Genomic DNA, 15083 nt, shown 5'->3' with positions numbered 1-15083 from the left:
TGTATAAAACGGAAGACCTCTGATGGAAGAATAACTGCACTTCCTAGTAGGAGTGTGTCTGTTTGGGGTTCAAGCCATTTCTCTCCTGCTTCCCTCCCCTGATACTATAAACCAGGGGTGAAGCACTTTCCGCAGGTTGCATGTTGGTAATGGGCCAGGCCACAGGCAAAAGTGGGTGGGGCATAGCTGTGACTCTAGCTTCCGCACAGTAGGCTACAATCCAGCCACTCAAAAGTCAAAGGCTTCTACACTCCCTTGTGCTGCCTACTTCCACGTGGGCAAGTAAGAAGCACCGTCACCAAGATACCATACCAGCTAGGCAGAAAGGGTGTGTGGAGTGGCCTAGGGAAGGAGGGCAGCCTTGGGAGAGTTTCAAGGGCTGGGTAGAGAGGGCTGAAGGGTCACATTCTGCATTTGGCCCATTGGGTCTGAGGCTCAAGCAGAAGATCCTGCTCTTCCCAGTTTCCTGGTCCCCCCCCCCTTTCCAACTATTATTCAACATTATTATTAGTTGCTTGTTGCATAAAGGTCTCCAAGTGGCTTATAACACATGCAGAACATAAAAAGCAGATATTGGGGTTATAGCACATGTTCACCCCTAATCAAGGTGAACAATTGTGCGTGTTTTATTGTTTTGCCACCTTACATTTTCATACTTCTGCATGTAGATACCTCTCTTTTGTTTCTCAGTGGTCTGTTTTTGGCTATTATTTATACTACTTTATGCCAAAATAAGATTGTAAGGGGTTTATGAATTAGAAAAAAACAGTTATACAAACATTCTTACTTAAAATAGAGAATAAAACATTGGAGAAATTTAAACAGAAGGTGGGATGGCAATATGCATGGTTCCTCTCATATTTTTGTTGGCACTTGCCATCTGAGTTTGCCATTAGAAGGACTATTATGCCTCTGAATGCAGTTTGCAACTTGCAGTTCGAAATGATTTCGCCTAACACATGCGCTAATACATCCAGTTCATCCTCAAGGTGCGCTAGGGTGCAGAAATGCTGGATTGTTACTGTTTCTTATCTTCCCAGCTTAGCATGAAGCAGAGTTCCCTTGTCATCTGCTGGAGGTTGTAGAAAGACAAGGGATCTCTGCCTCCTCCTAAGACAGAGGGAAAGACAGTGAGAGATTATAAGTGCAACAGGTGGGTTTGGAGGATTGACATGGAAGCAAAACTCGATGAACTGAGCCCAAGATTTTTCATGGACTGATTGGCTCAATTAATACTGCAGTCCTAATAAATAGATATTCTGGCTTGCACCTTTCGTACATCATTATATAAGGAGCATGTTGCAAATTGTTCCTTATCCCATTCAACTTGGCTCCTTTGCTGCCTTTTGTCTCATGTTCTTTTTTGCATCAATGCTTCTGTTGTTTGACTTCAAAGTACTTGTCACTGGAATGGTTATATTGTCTACCCTGGTTGTCTTCTAATTTCCCACAGTGTTCTGCCTATCCTTTAAGGAATGACTTAAAAGAAAGAAAAAAAAGCATCATGCTTTTTGGAATGAAGTGCCATAAACTAGCCAGTTGACAGGATCCTCAAGGGCCCCTCACTGTGTTCTGCATGCCTGAGGCAGCTTCAGTCTTGATTTCTGAACTGCTTCACCCCAACTGAGACACTCAGGACAGCTTACAGCCACCATAAAACCATAAAAGTGGCAGTAAAGCAACCGTTCAACATAACACAATTACTCTATTTGGGTGTTCACTCCATGTGAGTGCCATTATGTGGAAGTGGGACACCGTGACTATCCTTCCTGGCCCTAACCCCATCCTGAGTCCTACTAGCCCCACCCCCAGGCAGTCATCCATGCATTGGGGGGCCCTCCTCTATAGAGGGAGACCTGCTCTATGCACATAAGTTACCCCTGTGATTTAGAACCCTTACTGCCCCGAGTTATAAGCCATAGGGAGGCAACCTGAGTACTTAAAGCAGGCTGCCCTATACAGACATGCGTTCTCAATGAGCCTGTTGGGTTTCTCCACTTTCCTGAACTATATAGGGTTTCCTATATAGTATTGTCTTAGCCTGATGCCTGACTGAAAAGGAAGGGCATCAGCTGGGTTTCATGGGGCAAGGGTTTCCATAGCCAGGGAGCTGTCAGGGAGAAGGCCTTATTCTTCATTCTCACCCTTTGCACAATCAGGTGGCGGTGAGACATGGAACAGGGTTGTCTCCGTGGCTACAACAGAATTGTCAAAATCCTCATGCTACTTTTGAGTTCTTTGAGGGCAACCATTGAGGAATTCTCAGTAAAGGTTGGGCACATGCATTGGATACACAGGAATCCTTGGGGGTTCAGACTGGCCATAGGAAGCATTTCATTTGTGTGGGATGTCATTTCCAGCCTAATTTCTATTATATATTCCCTCCCTCCCTCCCTCAGTAGTTTGAATAACATTTTACTGCTTTGTTGGCCAGGAAACCTTTAACAGTATATGACATTTCTCTTCTAGAAAAAATAGAGAGAACGGTCCAGATTGAAGCTTCCACCGTAGAAATAGAGGAGCGAGGGGTGAAACTCCGTCTCACGGTAGTCGACACTCCAGGATATGGAGATGCCATTAATAGCCAAGACTGGTATGTTATTTCCTCAGGCTGTGATGCTGAATCTTCACATCTGTCCCAGGCTACCATTATGTTGTATACAGCTTTGGTGATGCTTTAAACCAGGCATCCCCAAACTGTGGCCCTCCAGATGTTTTGGACTACAATTCCCATTTTCCCTGATCACTGGTCCTGTTAGCTAGGGATCATGGGAGTTGTAGGCCAAAACATCTGGAGGGGAGGGCCACAGTTTGGGGATGCCTGCTTTAAACTGTTTTAACTCTCATGTCTTCCTGTCGGTGCTGGGGATTAGGCAGCAGAGACGCAGCTTCAAAAAGCAGGATTGAGCCTCCCCATGCATCAGATGATGTGTGGGAGGTTCAATCCTGCTTGGGTTGGGTGCACCAGTCAGTTCCCAAACTCCCCGAACCCTGAAGAAAGCTTGATTGAACATTCCCCCCCCCTCTGCATAAGGCAGAGGTTTTTTCAACCTTTTTGAGTCCACGGCTGCCTTGACCAACTACATTCTTTCTGCGGCACCTTTGGGGGGTTCAGGAGCCCAGTTATTTCACCCCTTGCCTGCAGAGCTGGCCCTCTTTCATGCTTTTTTGAACACGCTCCCTTGTGGAGTGTTCCCCTCAGCCTCCTCTCTCCTTCCCTCCCCTCTCCTTGGGAGTCCTCTGGGCAGCCACAGCTGCCACCCCTGGTCTCTGAGCTACCCCGCCCCCAAGAGAGGTACCTCCTCACACTTCCCCACAAGGGCCTGTGACTTGTCTGTCCATTCCCAACAGCAAGGGATGCCTCAGCTCCTGGCAACCAGCACTCCCTGGCCAGCCCCAGAGGCACCATTCGCTTCCGGAGTTTGTAGCCAGGGCAGCAACAAACAGCTGTGCAAGCCTTTGGGAGGCAGAGACGTGAGAGGGCATCAGAGGAGGGAGGGAAGGAAAGAGGGACAGAGGCCAGTGTTGCCTGCTGCACCCCTGACCATCATTCAAGGCACCCCAGGGCACATTGGTTGAAAACCACTGGCATAGGGAGTTCAATGTAGCGTTGCCATATTTCAGAAAGTGAAAATCCGGACAAAAGAAGTTGACCTATTTTCTGGGGGAGGTTGTGGAGCGCCTCAGCCACAACGGCAAGGCCACCCTCTTCATCTCCAACAACAGCCCACTTCTGCAGCGAGCAGTGCACCCCAGGGACAGGGAGTCTCACTGCTGCTGTTGAAACAGCATCTGGGTGCAAAGCAATGGTAATTGAGAAGCCAAACATGTTTGAGTGCATTGTGGAGCGCTTTGGTGTGGATTTGTCCCGCGTGCTTATGGTGGGTGACCGGCTGGAGACATGGGTTGCCTGACTTTTATGATTGTTGGGTTGAAAAACAATCGTTCAAGCAGACGCGATGTATCCTACTGCTTTGGCCTACACAGTATTGTTGAATAATGTTGCTTTCCTGGGGTGATTTTTCTAGTCTTTCTGCGCAGGATCGCTTTTAACATTTTCTGTAATAGATGACTTGGAATTTCCTTCTGTGGGATCTCCAAGCCCCTTTAGCTTGGCTATTGTGTTGCAACTAGGACTTCCTGTTGATTGTGTTCTGATGCTGTGTTTATTCTTCGGAAATGTTTCATGCGAATCCTGCGAGTTTGAATCCCCACCCACTTTTTCCGGCAGGGGGCCGAGCAAGCGGCGGGCAGCAGTGTGGTGTTACGGGTCCATCATTGCGTCACTGTTGTTTGCAACAGAGGATTAAATTTGCAGAATATATATATATATTTAATAATAATAATTTTTATTTATACCCTGCCCTTCCCAGTCAAGACCGGGCTCAGGGCGGCTAACAACAAATAATATCAACACAAGTATAAAAGTAACAATTCATAAATTTGCAGAATAGGATTAAAAGGGCTATGTGGAAACTATGATTTCTCCCACCTCCCCACGTTGGAAGCTTCAATTCCCTTTCTTTCCACAGTCAATAAGAATGTTCTAGGGTTTGTAAAAACTATCTTAACAGTATACTTTTAAGAAAGTAATATATCACATATTTACAAAGCACGCCCTTGAAAATGTTGGCCTCCTGGCACAATTTACCCAAGCTCAAGGTGTGAGCCACTGTTGAAGACCAGTCTTCTGTGCCACTTCTTGTTGTTTCTTACCCCTTGGACCCTTGTCTGCTAGTCGATCTTTACTACTTTCCCGGGGATAATACCTCAGGCAGGATCCAATGATATCCTGCCTACAGCATCATTGTTATGTCCCAACTGAGAGTTAGTGTAGCAGAACAATGAGATTGGGGGACATTCCAGCTATATACTCACCAGGAAGCTGTGATCAAACATTGTTTCCTTAGTCTCAGGCTTCATTTGCCCAGCTCATCTGTCATACCGTATAATACAGGCTTATTTTACAGGTTTGTCATTAAGGATAGCAGGAATAATATAATGTGACGCACTATGAGTATGTAAGAAAAGTGATACATACTTTTTAAAATTGCCTCTGCAGTTCTAGGACGCTAGTGGCTATATTAAACCTGTCATGTGGCTCTGTGTTAAATAAAAGGGGTCAGGTAATATTTCCTCTCTTCTGAACCCTTTGTTCCACTATAACAAGACCAGTCTTTCTGGGCTGTTGCCTTGTTAGTTGGAAGGAGGGGGTGTGTTTTGGCGACATTCGGATTATTTCATTTTCTCAAAAACCATTTTTTTCCTCCCTTTGGGGAGAAAAAAGCTTGCTTTGTTTGCTGTTGTAATGCATAGTACAGGATATGGAGTTGTTTAACTAATGGTACTGTCGTGGTGGAAAGCAGGTGCTTCCCGGAAGGTGGAATGTACAATTCACTGCTGACTTAAACTTACAGAAAAATGGAACAGCAGTGAGGACTTGAAAGTAGCACGTAAGCAAATTACAGTGATAGAGAAGCGCTAAGTAGAGTTTTTCTGGCACAACACGCTGAGGTTTTCCCTTCTGGTCATATTTCATCAGCCCCACTCCGCTTGAATTGCCAAACTTTTTTGTAATTCCTGGGGAGGTAGAAAAATGGAGGAAGCTTGGTATACGTGTGTACTATCACTGTCTCGCCATGAACACTTTGCTTTGGGGGTGGGTGCTTGGATGTGACTTCTGTGGGAGGCAGAACAGGATTTGCTAATTTAACAGTTTTTAGTCATCAGGGACCTGAAGACAAATAACCTCAGTTTGTAGGTGAGTGCAGTATTGCTTGTAGTAGAACTTTCGAAAGAACTATTTTATTTACACAGAAACTCCAAAATAGGAAAAATTCCTTTCAGTTTCAGATCTGAAGAAGTGTGCATGCACACGAAAGCTCATACCTATGACAAACTTAGTTGGTCTCTAAGGTGCTACTGGAAGGAATTTTTTATTTATTTTTTGTTTCGACTACGTCAGACCAACATGGCTGCCTACCTGTAACAAGCCCAAAATAGGAGATTTCCATTTATTTACATCATTTGAATACCTCCAATAACTGATACGTTCTGGGCAGTGAACAGTGCTTTCTAAAATAGTGTAAATATATGCAGTTAATCACAATAAAAGTAGATATAACACCACCAGCCAGTCATATAAAACAGTACAGTGGTGCCTCGCTTAACGAATGCCCTGCTTAATGAAATTTCCGCTTAACAAAAGGATTTTTCGAGCAGAGGTTGCCTCGCTAGACGAATTCATTTTATGAAAAATTCGTCTAGCGAATCGCGGTTTCCCATAGGAATGCATTGAAATTCAATTAATGCGTTCCTATGGGCAAAAAAAATTCAATGCATTCCTATGGGATTCGCTAGACGAATTTTTCATTATAAGAAAAGACCCGTGGAACGAATTAAATTCGTCTAGCGAGGCACCACTGTATTAAAAAGCACCAGATGTTCTTAAGAATTTGAAACACCTTGGAATATTAATAAAGTCTTCCATCTGGTGCCAAAGAGGCCATCATGTACCAGGTAAGACTCTCTGGGAAGGGCATTCTGCAACTGGGATGCCACCACTGAAAAGGTCCTCTCTGTTCATTACCTAAGAACCATATCCACCCTCTACCCTGATCCACAACCCATCACCTGCATTTTAAATCCTAACTCCTCCTTTCCCAGGATTTTGCCCTTCAGGAGTCCCACCCCCTTACTTCAACAGTCTTATGCTTCAAGCAATTCTTGGCACCCATTCAGAGAGCCAGTGTGGTGTAGTGGTTAGAGTGTTGGGCTATGACCTAGAGACCCAGGGTTCAGATCCCCACTCAGCTGGGAAGTTCACTGGGTGACCTTGGGCCATTCACTGCCTCTCAGCCTCACCTACCCCAGAGGGTTGTATTGGGGATTAAATGAGGGGGAGAATCATGTATACCACCTTGAGTTTCTTGAAGAAATAGGTGGGATAAAAAGGCAAGCAACACACACACACGTACACACGTACTTGCAATATATTGTGAACACTGCCCTTCTCAGCTTTCAGCTTGGTTATGTTTGGGGCATAAAAACTTCAGGTGGAAAACCCCGAGGTTCGGAACCAACATTGGGGTGGGTTTGAGAATGGGCAGGGAGAGAAACTTCAGGTATGAAGCTTCATGAGGTTTGCAACCCTAATAATTCTAGTCCTAAAGGAAAACATGAGAAAGGAGAGAAGGGAAAGGGCTGCAAAAGAGGTGACTCAGAATTAGTCAGCTGTTTGAAAGTGTTCCTATTTTGGGTGGCTGGCTTCCTTTTTTCACTTGTGCTTAATTCTGCTGGCATTTGACTGTCGCGTGTCCAAGTCATGCTGCGCATTGCACTGTAAACATGCTTTATGTTGGTCCGTAACGTGGCAGCCCCACCAAGATCAGTCTGCCTTGAGTCAGCCCCCACATGCTTACCTCATTACAGTACTTTAAACCAGTCTAGGGGGTGGCACTGGCTGTCAGCCACCTCCCCTCCCTCTTTAGTGTCCGTATTGCCTTTGTAGAATTCAACAAAGAGGGAAATAGGAACAAAGGCAGAACTAGGCCCCATCGGCACAATACATATAAAGCATCACCATACCATTTTAAACAGTCATGGCTTCCCCCCAAAATCATGGGAACTGTAATTTAAAGGGGCTGAGACTTGTTAGCAGACCCCCTATTCCCCACACAGAGCAACAGTTTCCAGGGTTTCCTGGGAAGGAGGAGCCATTTGTTAAAGCACTCTGGGAAGGGAATAGCAGGGAGGAGAAGGGGGACAAAACTAGGATGAATCAGTTCCACATCCCATTGGCTTGGGCTTTCTGCTTCCTGTCCCCCACCCGCCACTCCCAGTGGGCACCAGTCACCACTAGCGGTTGTGAGGAAAAAATGGGAGGCACAGAGTGTGAGGAAGCATGCTCTGAATGCTTTGAAGCAGGCATCCCCAAACTGCGGCCCTCCAGATGTTTTGGCCTACAACTCCCATGATCCCTAGCTAACAGGACCAGTGGTTGGGGAAGATGGGAATTGTAGTCCAAAACATCTGGAGGGCCAAAGTTTGGGGATGCCTGCTTTGAAGGTTAGGGGCTCTAGAGAAGAAGCAGTAAGAAGTAGAAGCTAAATATTTCACAAGCGCCTGGATGCAAACCTGTCTCATCGCAAGTTCTTCCTTTTCCCTTTTCTCTCACTGCAGTTTCAAGACCATCATCCACTACATTGACAATCAGTTTGAAAGGTACCTTCATGACGAGAGCGGCCTCAACAGGCGCCATATTGTAGACAACAGAGTTCATTGCTGCTTTTACTTCATATCCCCCTTTGGACATGGGTAAGAAAATATTTGCATTCGAGGCTAGGGTGAACTTTTTGCACCCTTAAGCAGGCGCTGGGGAAATTCCTGCAAAGAGATTTAACCACCTTACGAGCAGAGCAAGCTTCTTGGTTGTTAGTTGGCCAACTCAATTAAAATCATCTTTGGGATTAATGACCTCCATTTCAGAGAGGATTTGCTGTTAAAACTCGTCGGGGGCACAAATTAAAAACGGATGACCATCTAGAAACTTAAAAGTTGTAATAACTCTGTCTTTTCATATGTATATATAGAAAGTTTAATTAAGCATGCCAACCACCCACATTTGAAGTAAGTAGTTTTACCTTTCACCTGGGTCTTGGAAGTTCTGTTTGTTGCCAGCAAAAGTAGAACTTTCTTTAACTTACAAGAGTTACAGGTGTACTTCAGCTTAAACTCTAAAAATGGTGTACACCCTCCTGCCCCCAACTGAAATTACAATATTGAAAATATTGAACATTCTAAAACAATGATGGGGGGAACCTGTGGCCCTCCAAAAGTTGCTAAACACCAACTCCCATCAGTCCCAGCCAGCTAGCTAGACAGTCGTACCTTGATTCTCGAACAGAATGAGTTCTGGGAGTCCGTTCAACTTCCGGAACTGTTTGAAAGCCAAGACACGGCTTCCGGTTGGCTGCAGGAGCCTCCTGCAGCCAATCAGAAGCTGCACCGGATGTTCAGCTTCCGAAAATCGTTCAAAAACCAGAACATTCACTTCTGCTTTCCGATTGTTCGGGAGCCGAAATGTATGAGTTCCAAGGCGTTTGGCAACCAAGGTACAACTGTATTGATGTGATGGCAGATGAGTGTTAGAGACCAAGATCTAAATTTGGGGGGATTGCAGTTCAATGGGAGAAATGTTCGTTTTAAAAATTACTCAATGATATCGAAAACATTAACTTAAGAAGCTGCTGACTATATAAGGAGGTCAGGGGCGATGGAAGTTGTGGTCCAGCAACGTTTGGCGATCCTCTCCAGAAAGTGGTTATCAAAACAATATCAGCAGCAGGACTAACCACAAGAGCAGAGGACTAATTCTGTTTGTGGAATTAAAGAGGGAGATAAATGAACCACACACGAAAGGGTGTTCTGGAGCTCCAGGGATGCATTTGCAAAGGCCCGGCTGCTTGTTGGGATCTTTTTGATTTTGGATACATAACAGATGATCCATAAGATGCTGCCAAGGATATCTTCACTCAGGATTCCATTAATAATTATTGAGATTCCCTCCCCCAATAATTGATACACAGGCTGAAGCCCTTGGATGTAGAATTCATGAAGGCACTTCATGGGAAAGTCAACATTGTCCCTGTGATTGCCAAGGCAGACACTTTGACACTGAAGGAGAGAGAGAGACTGAAAAGAAGGGTATGTATAAGCTTTTAAAACAAAATGCCACATCCCGTTTCCAATGAGTTTGTATCTGCTATATGCCTTAGAAAGTTGTGTATCTGTTTGCTATGCACTTGGACACCTCTTAATACCCCATAACCAAATTATGGTTCCTGGTATCACTTTTATATATATATAGATTACGAATGGACACTGTTTTGAATCAAGATAGTGGAATGAAAACTGCACTGATTTTTTTTGTTTCATGCAATTCCTGAGCAATGCCAAGTACAAGGCTGTTTGCATTATATTAAGAATGTCTGCAGTCCACCTTTATTCCATAATGAATTTCATTCATGCTGCCCATCAATTAAATTTACAGGGTGGCTGGCATAAGGAGGGAGGCAGCTGACAAACACCTGTTCTAAAGGAGGTGGGGGGGGAGTATACTTTCTCTGTTTTTTCAGATGACTCAATTCGGTTATAATGGGCATCATTTTATACATTCTCTGGTACAGAAGGGGGTGTGCCTCTTCTAACATGGCACTTGAAACCCGCATCTTTTGTGTTTTGTATTTAAGAAAAAATATACAGTATTTGTTAAATCTGTTCTCCGGCTAATCAGACAGCACATTTTAGTCTGTCAAATGGGCAGGATTGAGCGTTATTTTTAATCGCTCTTGATTTTTCAAAAAGGTATTGAATAAATCGGGGCGAGGAGGAAGGAATGAACGCAACCCAAGCAGGCTGTTTGTTTTCCTTATCATGAGCTTTTACAGACCACTCTTCGATTAAATTCCCTTGCATTAAAAGTAAGAAAAGGACTGTTGGTCTTCACAATCATGGGGGGTGGGAATCAAACTCATTTTATGCAAGTTATTTAATTCAAAAAGTATCATTTTGATTGATGGAACTGCCTGTTCCTTATTAGTTAATTAAGCAGTTAGTTGCAAAAAGTATAATGTGCTAGAGCTCTTTCCAGGCTGCTGTCTGATAATGCAAGCGTGCTGAAACTATTCCTCTCAGTCTAGATCAGGGGTGGCCACCTCCCAAGAGACTCTGATCTACTCACAGAGTTAAAAACTGGGAGTGATCTACCCCCTTTTGGGGGGTTCAGGTCAAAGCTGTTGAGTTTTTTTAAGGAAGGGAAGCCCTGTTTTGGGGGGTTTAGGTCAAACTTGTTGAGCTTCTTTTAGGAGGGAGGGAGGCCCATTTTTGTTTAGGGCTTCAGGTCATAGTTCAGCTTTTTTTAGGGAGGAGGAAAATTTTGGGTGAGCTTTTTTTAGGGGTGCCAGTGATCTAGCAGTGATCTACCACAGACATCCAGTGATCTACTGGTAGATCACAATCTACCTGTTGGACATGCCTGGTCTAGATTTAACAATGCACACTTGTAAACGTTCGCTATTTATTTCGCTTTAAATCAGAGATGGAGAACCTTATTCAATCAGTGTTCCTTTCTGGGCAGCCGGTGTGGGTGGGCAGGCAGGACCAGAGGCAGATGTGGGCGGAGCGATGAATGCAGATTTTACCATTGTATGGTGGGTTCTACACACACTTGCATGCGTCTCTCTCTGTCCTCCATCCAGACAAGCAAGAGGAATGATCAGTTCGAGGAAACACTTGGGGTGTGAAGCAGGGCTAGTGGAGAGTTCAAGAGCTGCATTGCCCCCCCCCCCCGAGGTCCCTCACTGCTGCTTTAAATGAACACCAGCTGCAACAAAACCGTTGCCTAATAAGGAGCACTTAAAGGACAAATAAATACAAACATCTTAGCCCTTTGGTCCGCCTGGGTCAGCCATTGTTACCAGCAGCTTAACCAGGATTGAATGCTTTTAATGTTGATCCAGAACTTTGAAAGCTTAGCTACTGTATATTTTTCTAACTCAAAATACATCTCTGTATTCAAAATCTGTAATCAAGGCAGGGGATCAGGATCTGCCTCCCCTGATGGAGCTTTGAAGCCTTTGCTAGGTTTTTTTTAGATGTCTCTGCCATTTTGGCAATCAATCTAAGGTAATGTGAGGGGTTTTTTTGTTTTGTTTTGTTTTTTGTCCTGAATTGTGGAGAGTTCCACCCCCTTTTTCTTTTCTTTTTTGGAATAAGCAGAAAGCTTAGTTGTGGGACTTCTGTCAAGGAAACCCAGCTTGGTGTAATTCCTGTTTTGACACTGTGGAATTCAAACTTCGTTTTTCATTTTTAATATAAAAACACTCCTCTTTTGAGTGAGAAGAATTGGAGGGCAGTTTCACAAGCTGTGCGCTGCAAAGCCACAAGAGGAAACCTGCTCAAAAGAATGATTACATGAGAATGGGGATTGGGGTGGGTGGGAAGGGAACCTTGGATTTTGACTTCTTAACACATTTCCCCGGGGAATGCTAATCTTTAGGAACCACAGAACCTCCTGGGGCCAATAAAACCGATGTCTGAAGCAGCAAAATGTTGCTTCATTGTTGGGAACATGAAAAGCAGTTTGTTTTTCCTTGAGATTTGCTCCCCCCCCTTTCCCCTTTCCCCTTTCAGGAAAGCACTTGGCTGAACAGCTGTGATATATTATTCCAGCACCCTTGTTGGGTTTTTCCCGCCATTGTTCCTCTTTTATCACTAAGATCTCTGCCCAGAGAAATGGGCTTTCTTGTTCCGTGCCTCTGGTGAAAGGCAAGCTGCAATGCCACCCTGCTCCTCTGCATTGGGACTGGCTTTCTGTTGTGTAGCAAATGCTAGAGATGTTGTGCCTTTAAAACCAAGCTGTGTCAGGCATGCCTCCTTAAGGAAGTACCGAATACGTTTGCTTCTCCAGTGTGTTCGATTTTTTTGGTGGACTGGGCCTGGATGTTGTTGGTTATTTATCTCATTTAATGATTGACGGTACGAAAGGCCGTAGAGCAACTCCATTCCTTTCCCTTTCTGTGAAGTCTTTTTTGGGGAACTTTTTTAGTGCTTGGATTGACCACTGACCCCTTCTTAATATCCCATTCTGGCTGAATGGGCTGATTCAGAGCATCAGATGTACCATATTCGGCCCATCACCCCTGCTTCATCTCTTCACCTGTGCACTGGCATTGATGCTTCTGTCGTGGTGCATTTAAACCACAGTTTCCCATTCGAATCAGGAAACTGTGGCTTAATCTCTGATTACTAACCAGGTATATATATCTAGAATCTGATCCCAGTTAGTAGGTCAAAATTAGACCAGAGATTCTGGAAACTGTGGTTTGCACAAACCACAATAGAAACAACACCATGCTGGTATGCAGTGGGGAGCATGTGGACAGGCTACTTGTTCTCAGCTTAGTAAATAATGGCTTATTAATTCAAGGTCGTATTGTCTGAACAAGAACTACTTGCCTTTCCAAGTCAGGATTTTTTCTGGAGGTCTTGGGTTTTCTTTCCAGAAGCTCAGTTCCTTCAAAATCATGCCTTCCTTTAAAATCATGCATTCAAAATCAAAATCATGGGAGGCTTGCTGGATTTTACACTATTGAAAATTATCTTAGTCTTTTGGGTTCTGTGTGGGAGGAAACGCCAATTCATAATTTTGTTAAGCTCCAAAGTGTGTCACGATTACTTCCCCTCCCAAATAACAGCTGAATTTAGCAGTGCTAAACCAAATCATTCCCTATTGCAAAATTATTTTTTCATTATTTTATTTTATTTACCAAACACTCCCCGCTCCCCAATACAAGCTAAAGAATCAACAACTCTTAACTGTTTTTCTGTCTAGGAATAGTGTTTAAACAGTAACTTCATATTGCAATCTAGTGGCATTTGCCAGTGGAAGCAATCAATTTATTAAATCACCAGGTAGGAGTGTAAGAAAAATGGAAGAATAGGTCAATGTTTTAGGAACAAATCCCTTAATAGCTGAAATAATGCAAGCTCTGGGATTTGGGTGGCAGGCATGTAAAAATACAATTTATATTAATGATAATAATTTCATTTATGTCACACCTTTCTCTCCAAGGAGCCATGAGATAGGTTAGACCAGGCATGGCCAAACGTGGCCCTCCAGATGTTTTGGTACTACAGCTCCCATCACCCCTAACTAACAGGACTAGTGGTCAGGGATGATGGGAGTTGTAGTCCCAAAACATCTTGGGGGGGGGGCGAGTTTGGCCATGCCTGGGTTAGACTGAGAGTGAGTGACTGACTGAAGGTAACCCAGGGAGATTCATACCTGGGCGAGGATTTGAACCCTGGTCTCCCAGGTCCAAGTCTCAACACACAGCACCACTGCAGGCGCTCATAATTCATGTATGTACACCTACTGTAGAATGCAGCTAAAAATCACCACTGCGTTTTTCTTTCTTCCTTGCCTGCACCCATAGGTTTTAGATGAGATTTCTGAACATGGCATAAGGATTTACCAATTACCTGATGCAGATTCTGATGAGGACGAGGAATTCAAAGAACAGACCCGAGTTCTGAAGGTGGGTTCAACATCAACAGGTGCTAAATTAGGCATTATGCTAAATGTATTCGTCATGTAGGTGTTAGTTTTGCTATAATTATTGCATACAGGAAGGCATACTTACTTCCCATTTTTGCATTTGAAATAATACCCTTGCCAACATCTCACAGTTTCTGAGCCTGTAGCAGAAATTACCTTTTCCTCTGCAAAAAAGGTAATATATCAATGATTTTTTAATAAAAAAAACACACAACAACTACCCATGAGTTAAAAGTTTGCACTTCAACATAAATGAAAGTGGAGATTTCTGTGGAATGTTGTGCCAAAGCTTTTCAACAGTCAGGGTATTAAGTGGCAAGTTGACTCGTACCATCGACATTATTCATGGATGATCTTATAAAATGGAATTTATTGACTCATCTAGGCTAGCATTCCTTTTGCTGTGATTGGGTCCAACCAACTTATTGAAGTGAAAGGGAAAAAGATCAGAGGTCGCCTGTATCCCTGGGGAGTGGTGGAAGTCGAGAATCCGGAGCACAATGACTTCCTGAAGTTACGCACCATGCTGGTGTAAGTAGAGTCCCTTATTTAGTCTTAAACTACAGGCATCTCTAACAAAATGTGTTTGTCAGAGAGATGCCTCTTTGTGAGAACTATGCTTATGTGAGGTTTATGTGAGAACTGTGCTTCTTTCGTTATACTGAAACTGCTTTTGTCTTTTGTTTCTTGGCTAAATAATCAATAATAATATGTTATTAGGAAATAGGTGGCTTGCTTAAAATCTGGCTTGCTTTAATTGGAATGTACCATATTTGGAAGCAGAAATCCCTAAAGGAATTTAAATTTGAAATGTCAGGATGTTTCAGAATTCATCTTGACCATACTGCAGCTCTGATTGGCAAGGGGGATTCTTGGAATCTGAGTTATTTCCATATTTGCTTCTGCAAGAGATTGATTTTAGTTTTATTCTGCAATGCTTATCTGTTCTGAATCACAGCCACAA

The 15083-nt window shown here is 43.7% G+C and overlaps 1 protein-coding gene across 1 annotated transcript in view; it reads left to right on the top strand.

Moving 5' to 3' along the window:
• The window catches only part of LOC118075694 (septin-2), a 63121-nt gene that overhangs the window by 16648 nt on the left and 31390 nt on the right, over window positions 1-15083 (top strand). The window contains exons 5-9 of the mRNA XM_035097841.2: window positions 2470-2593; window positions 8182-8316; window positions 9588-9705; window positions 13998-14099; window positions 14505-14650. Coding sequence (XP_034953732.1) covers window positions 2470-2593; window positions 8182-8316; window positions 9588-9705; window positions 13998-14099; window positions 14505-14650 — 625 coding nt within the window. The remainder of the gene's footprint in view (window positions 1-2469; window positions 2594-8181; window positions 8317-9587; window positions 9706-13997; window positions 14100-14504; window positions 14651-15083) is intronic.

The sequence above is a fragment of the Zootoca vivipara genome, chromosome 17 (assembly GCF_963506605.1).
Source record: "Zootoca vivipara chromosome 17, rZooViv1.1, whole genome shotgun sequence".
Classification (NCBI taxonomy): Eukaryota; Metazoa; Chordata; class Lepidosauria; order Squamata; family Lacertidae; genus Zootoca; species Zootoca vivipara.
The sequence above is the reverse complement of the archived record's forward strand: the minus strand, read 5'-3'. Positions and strand labels throughout refer to the sequence as shown.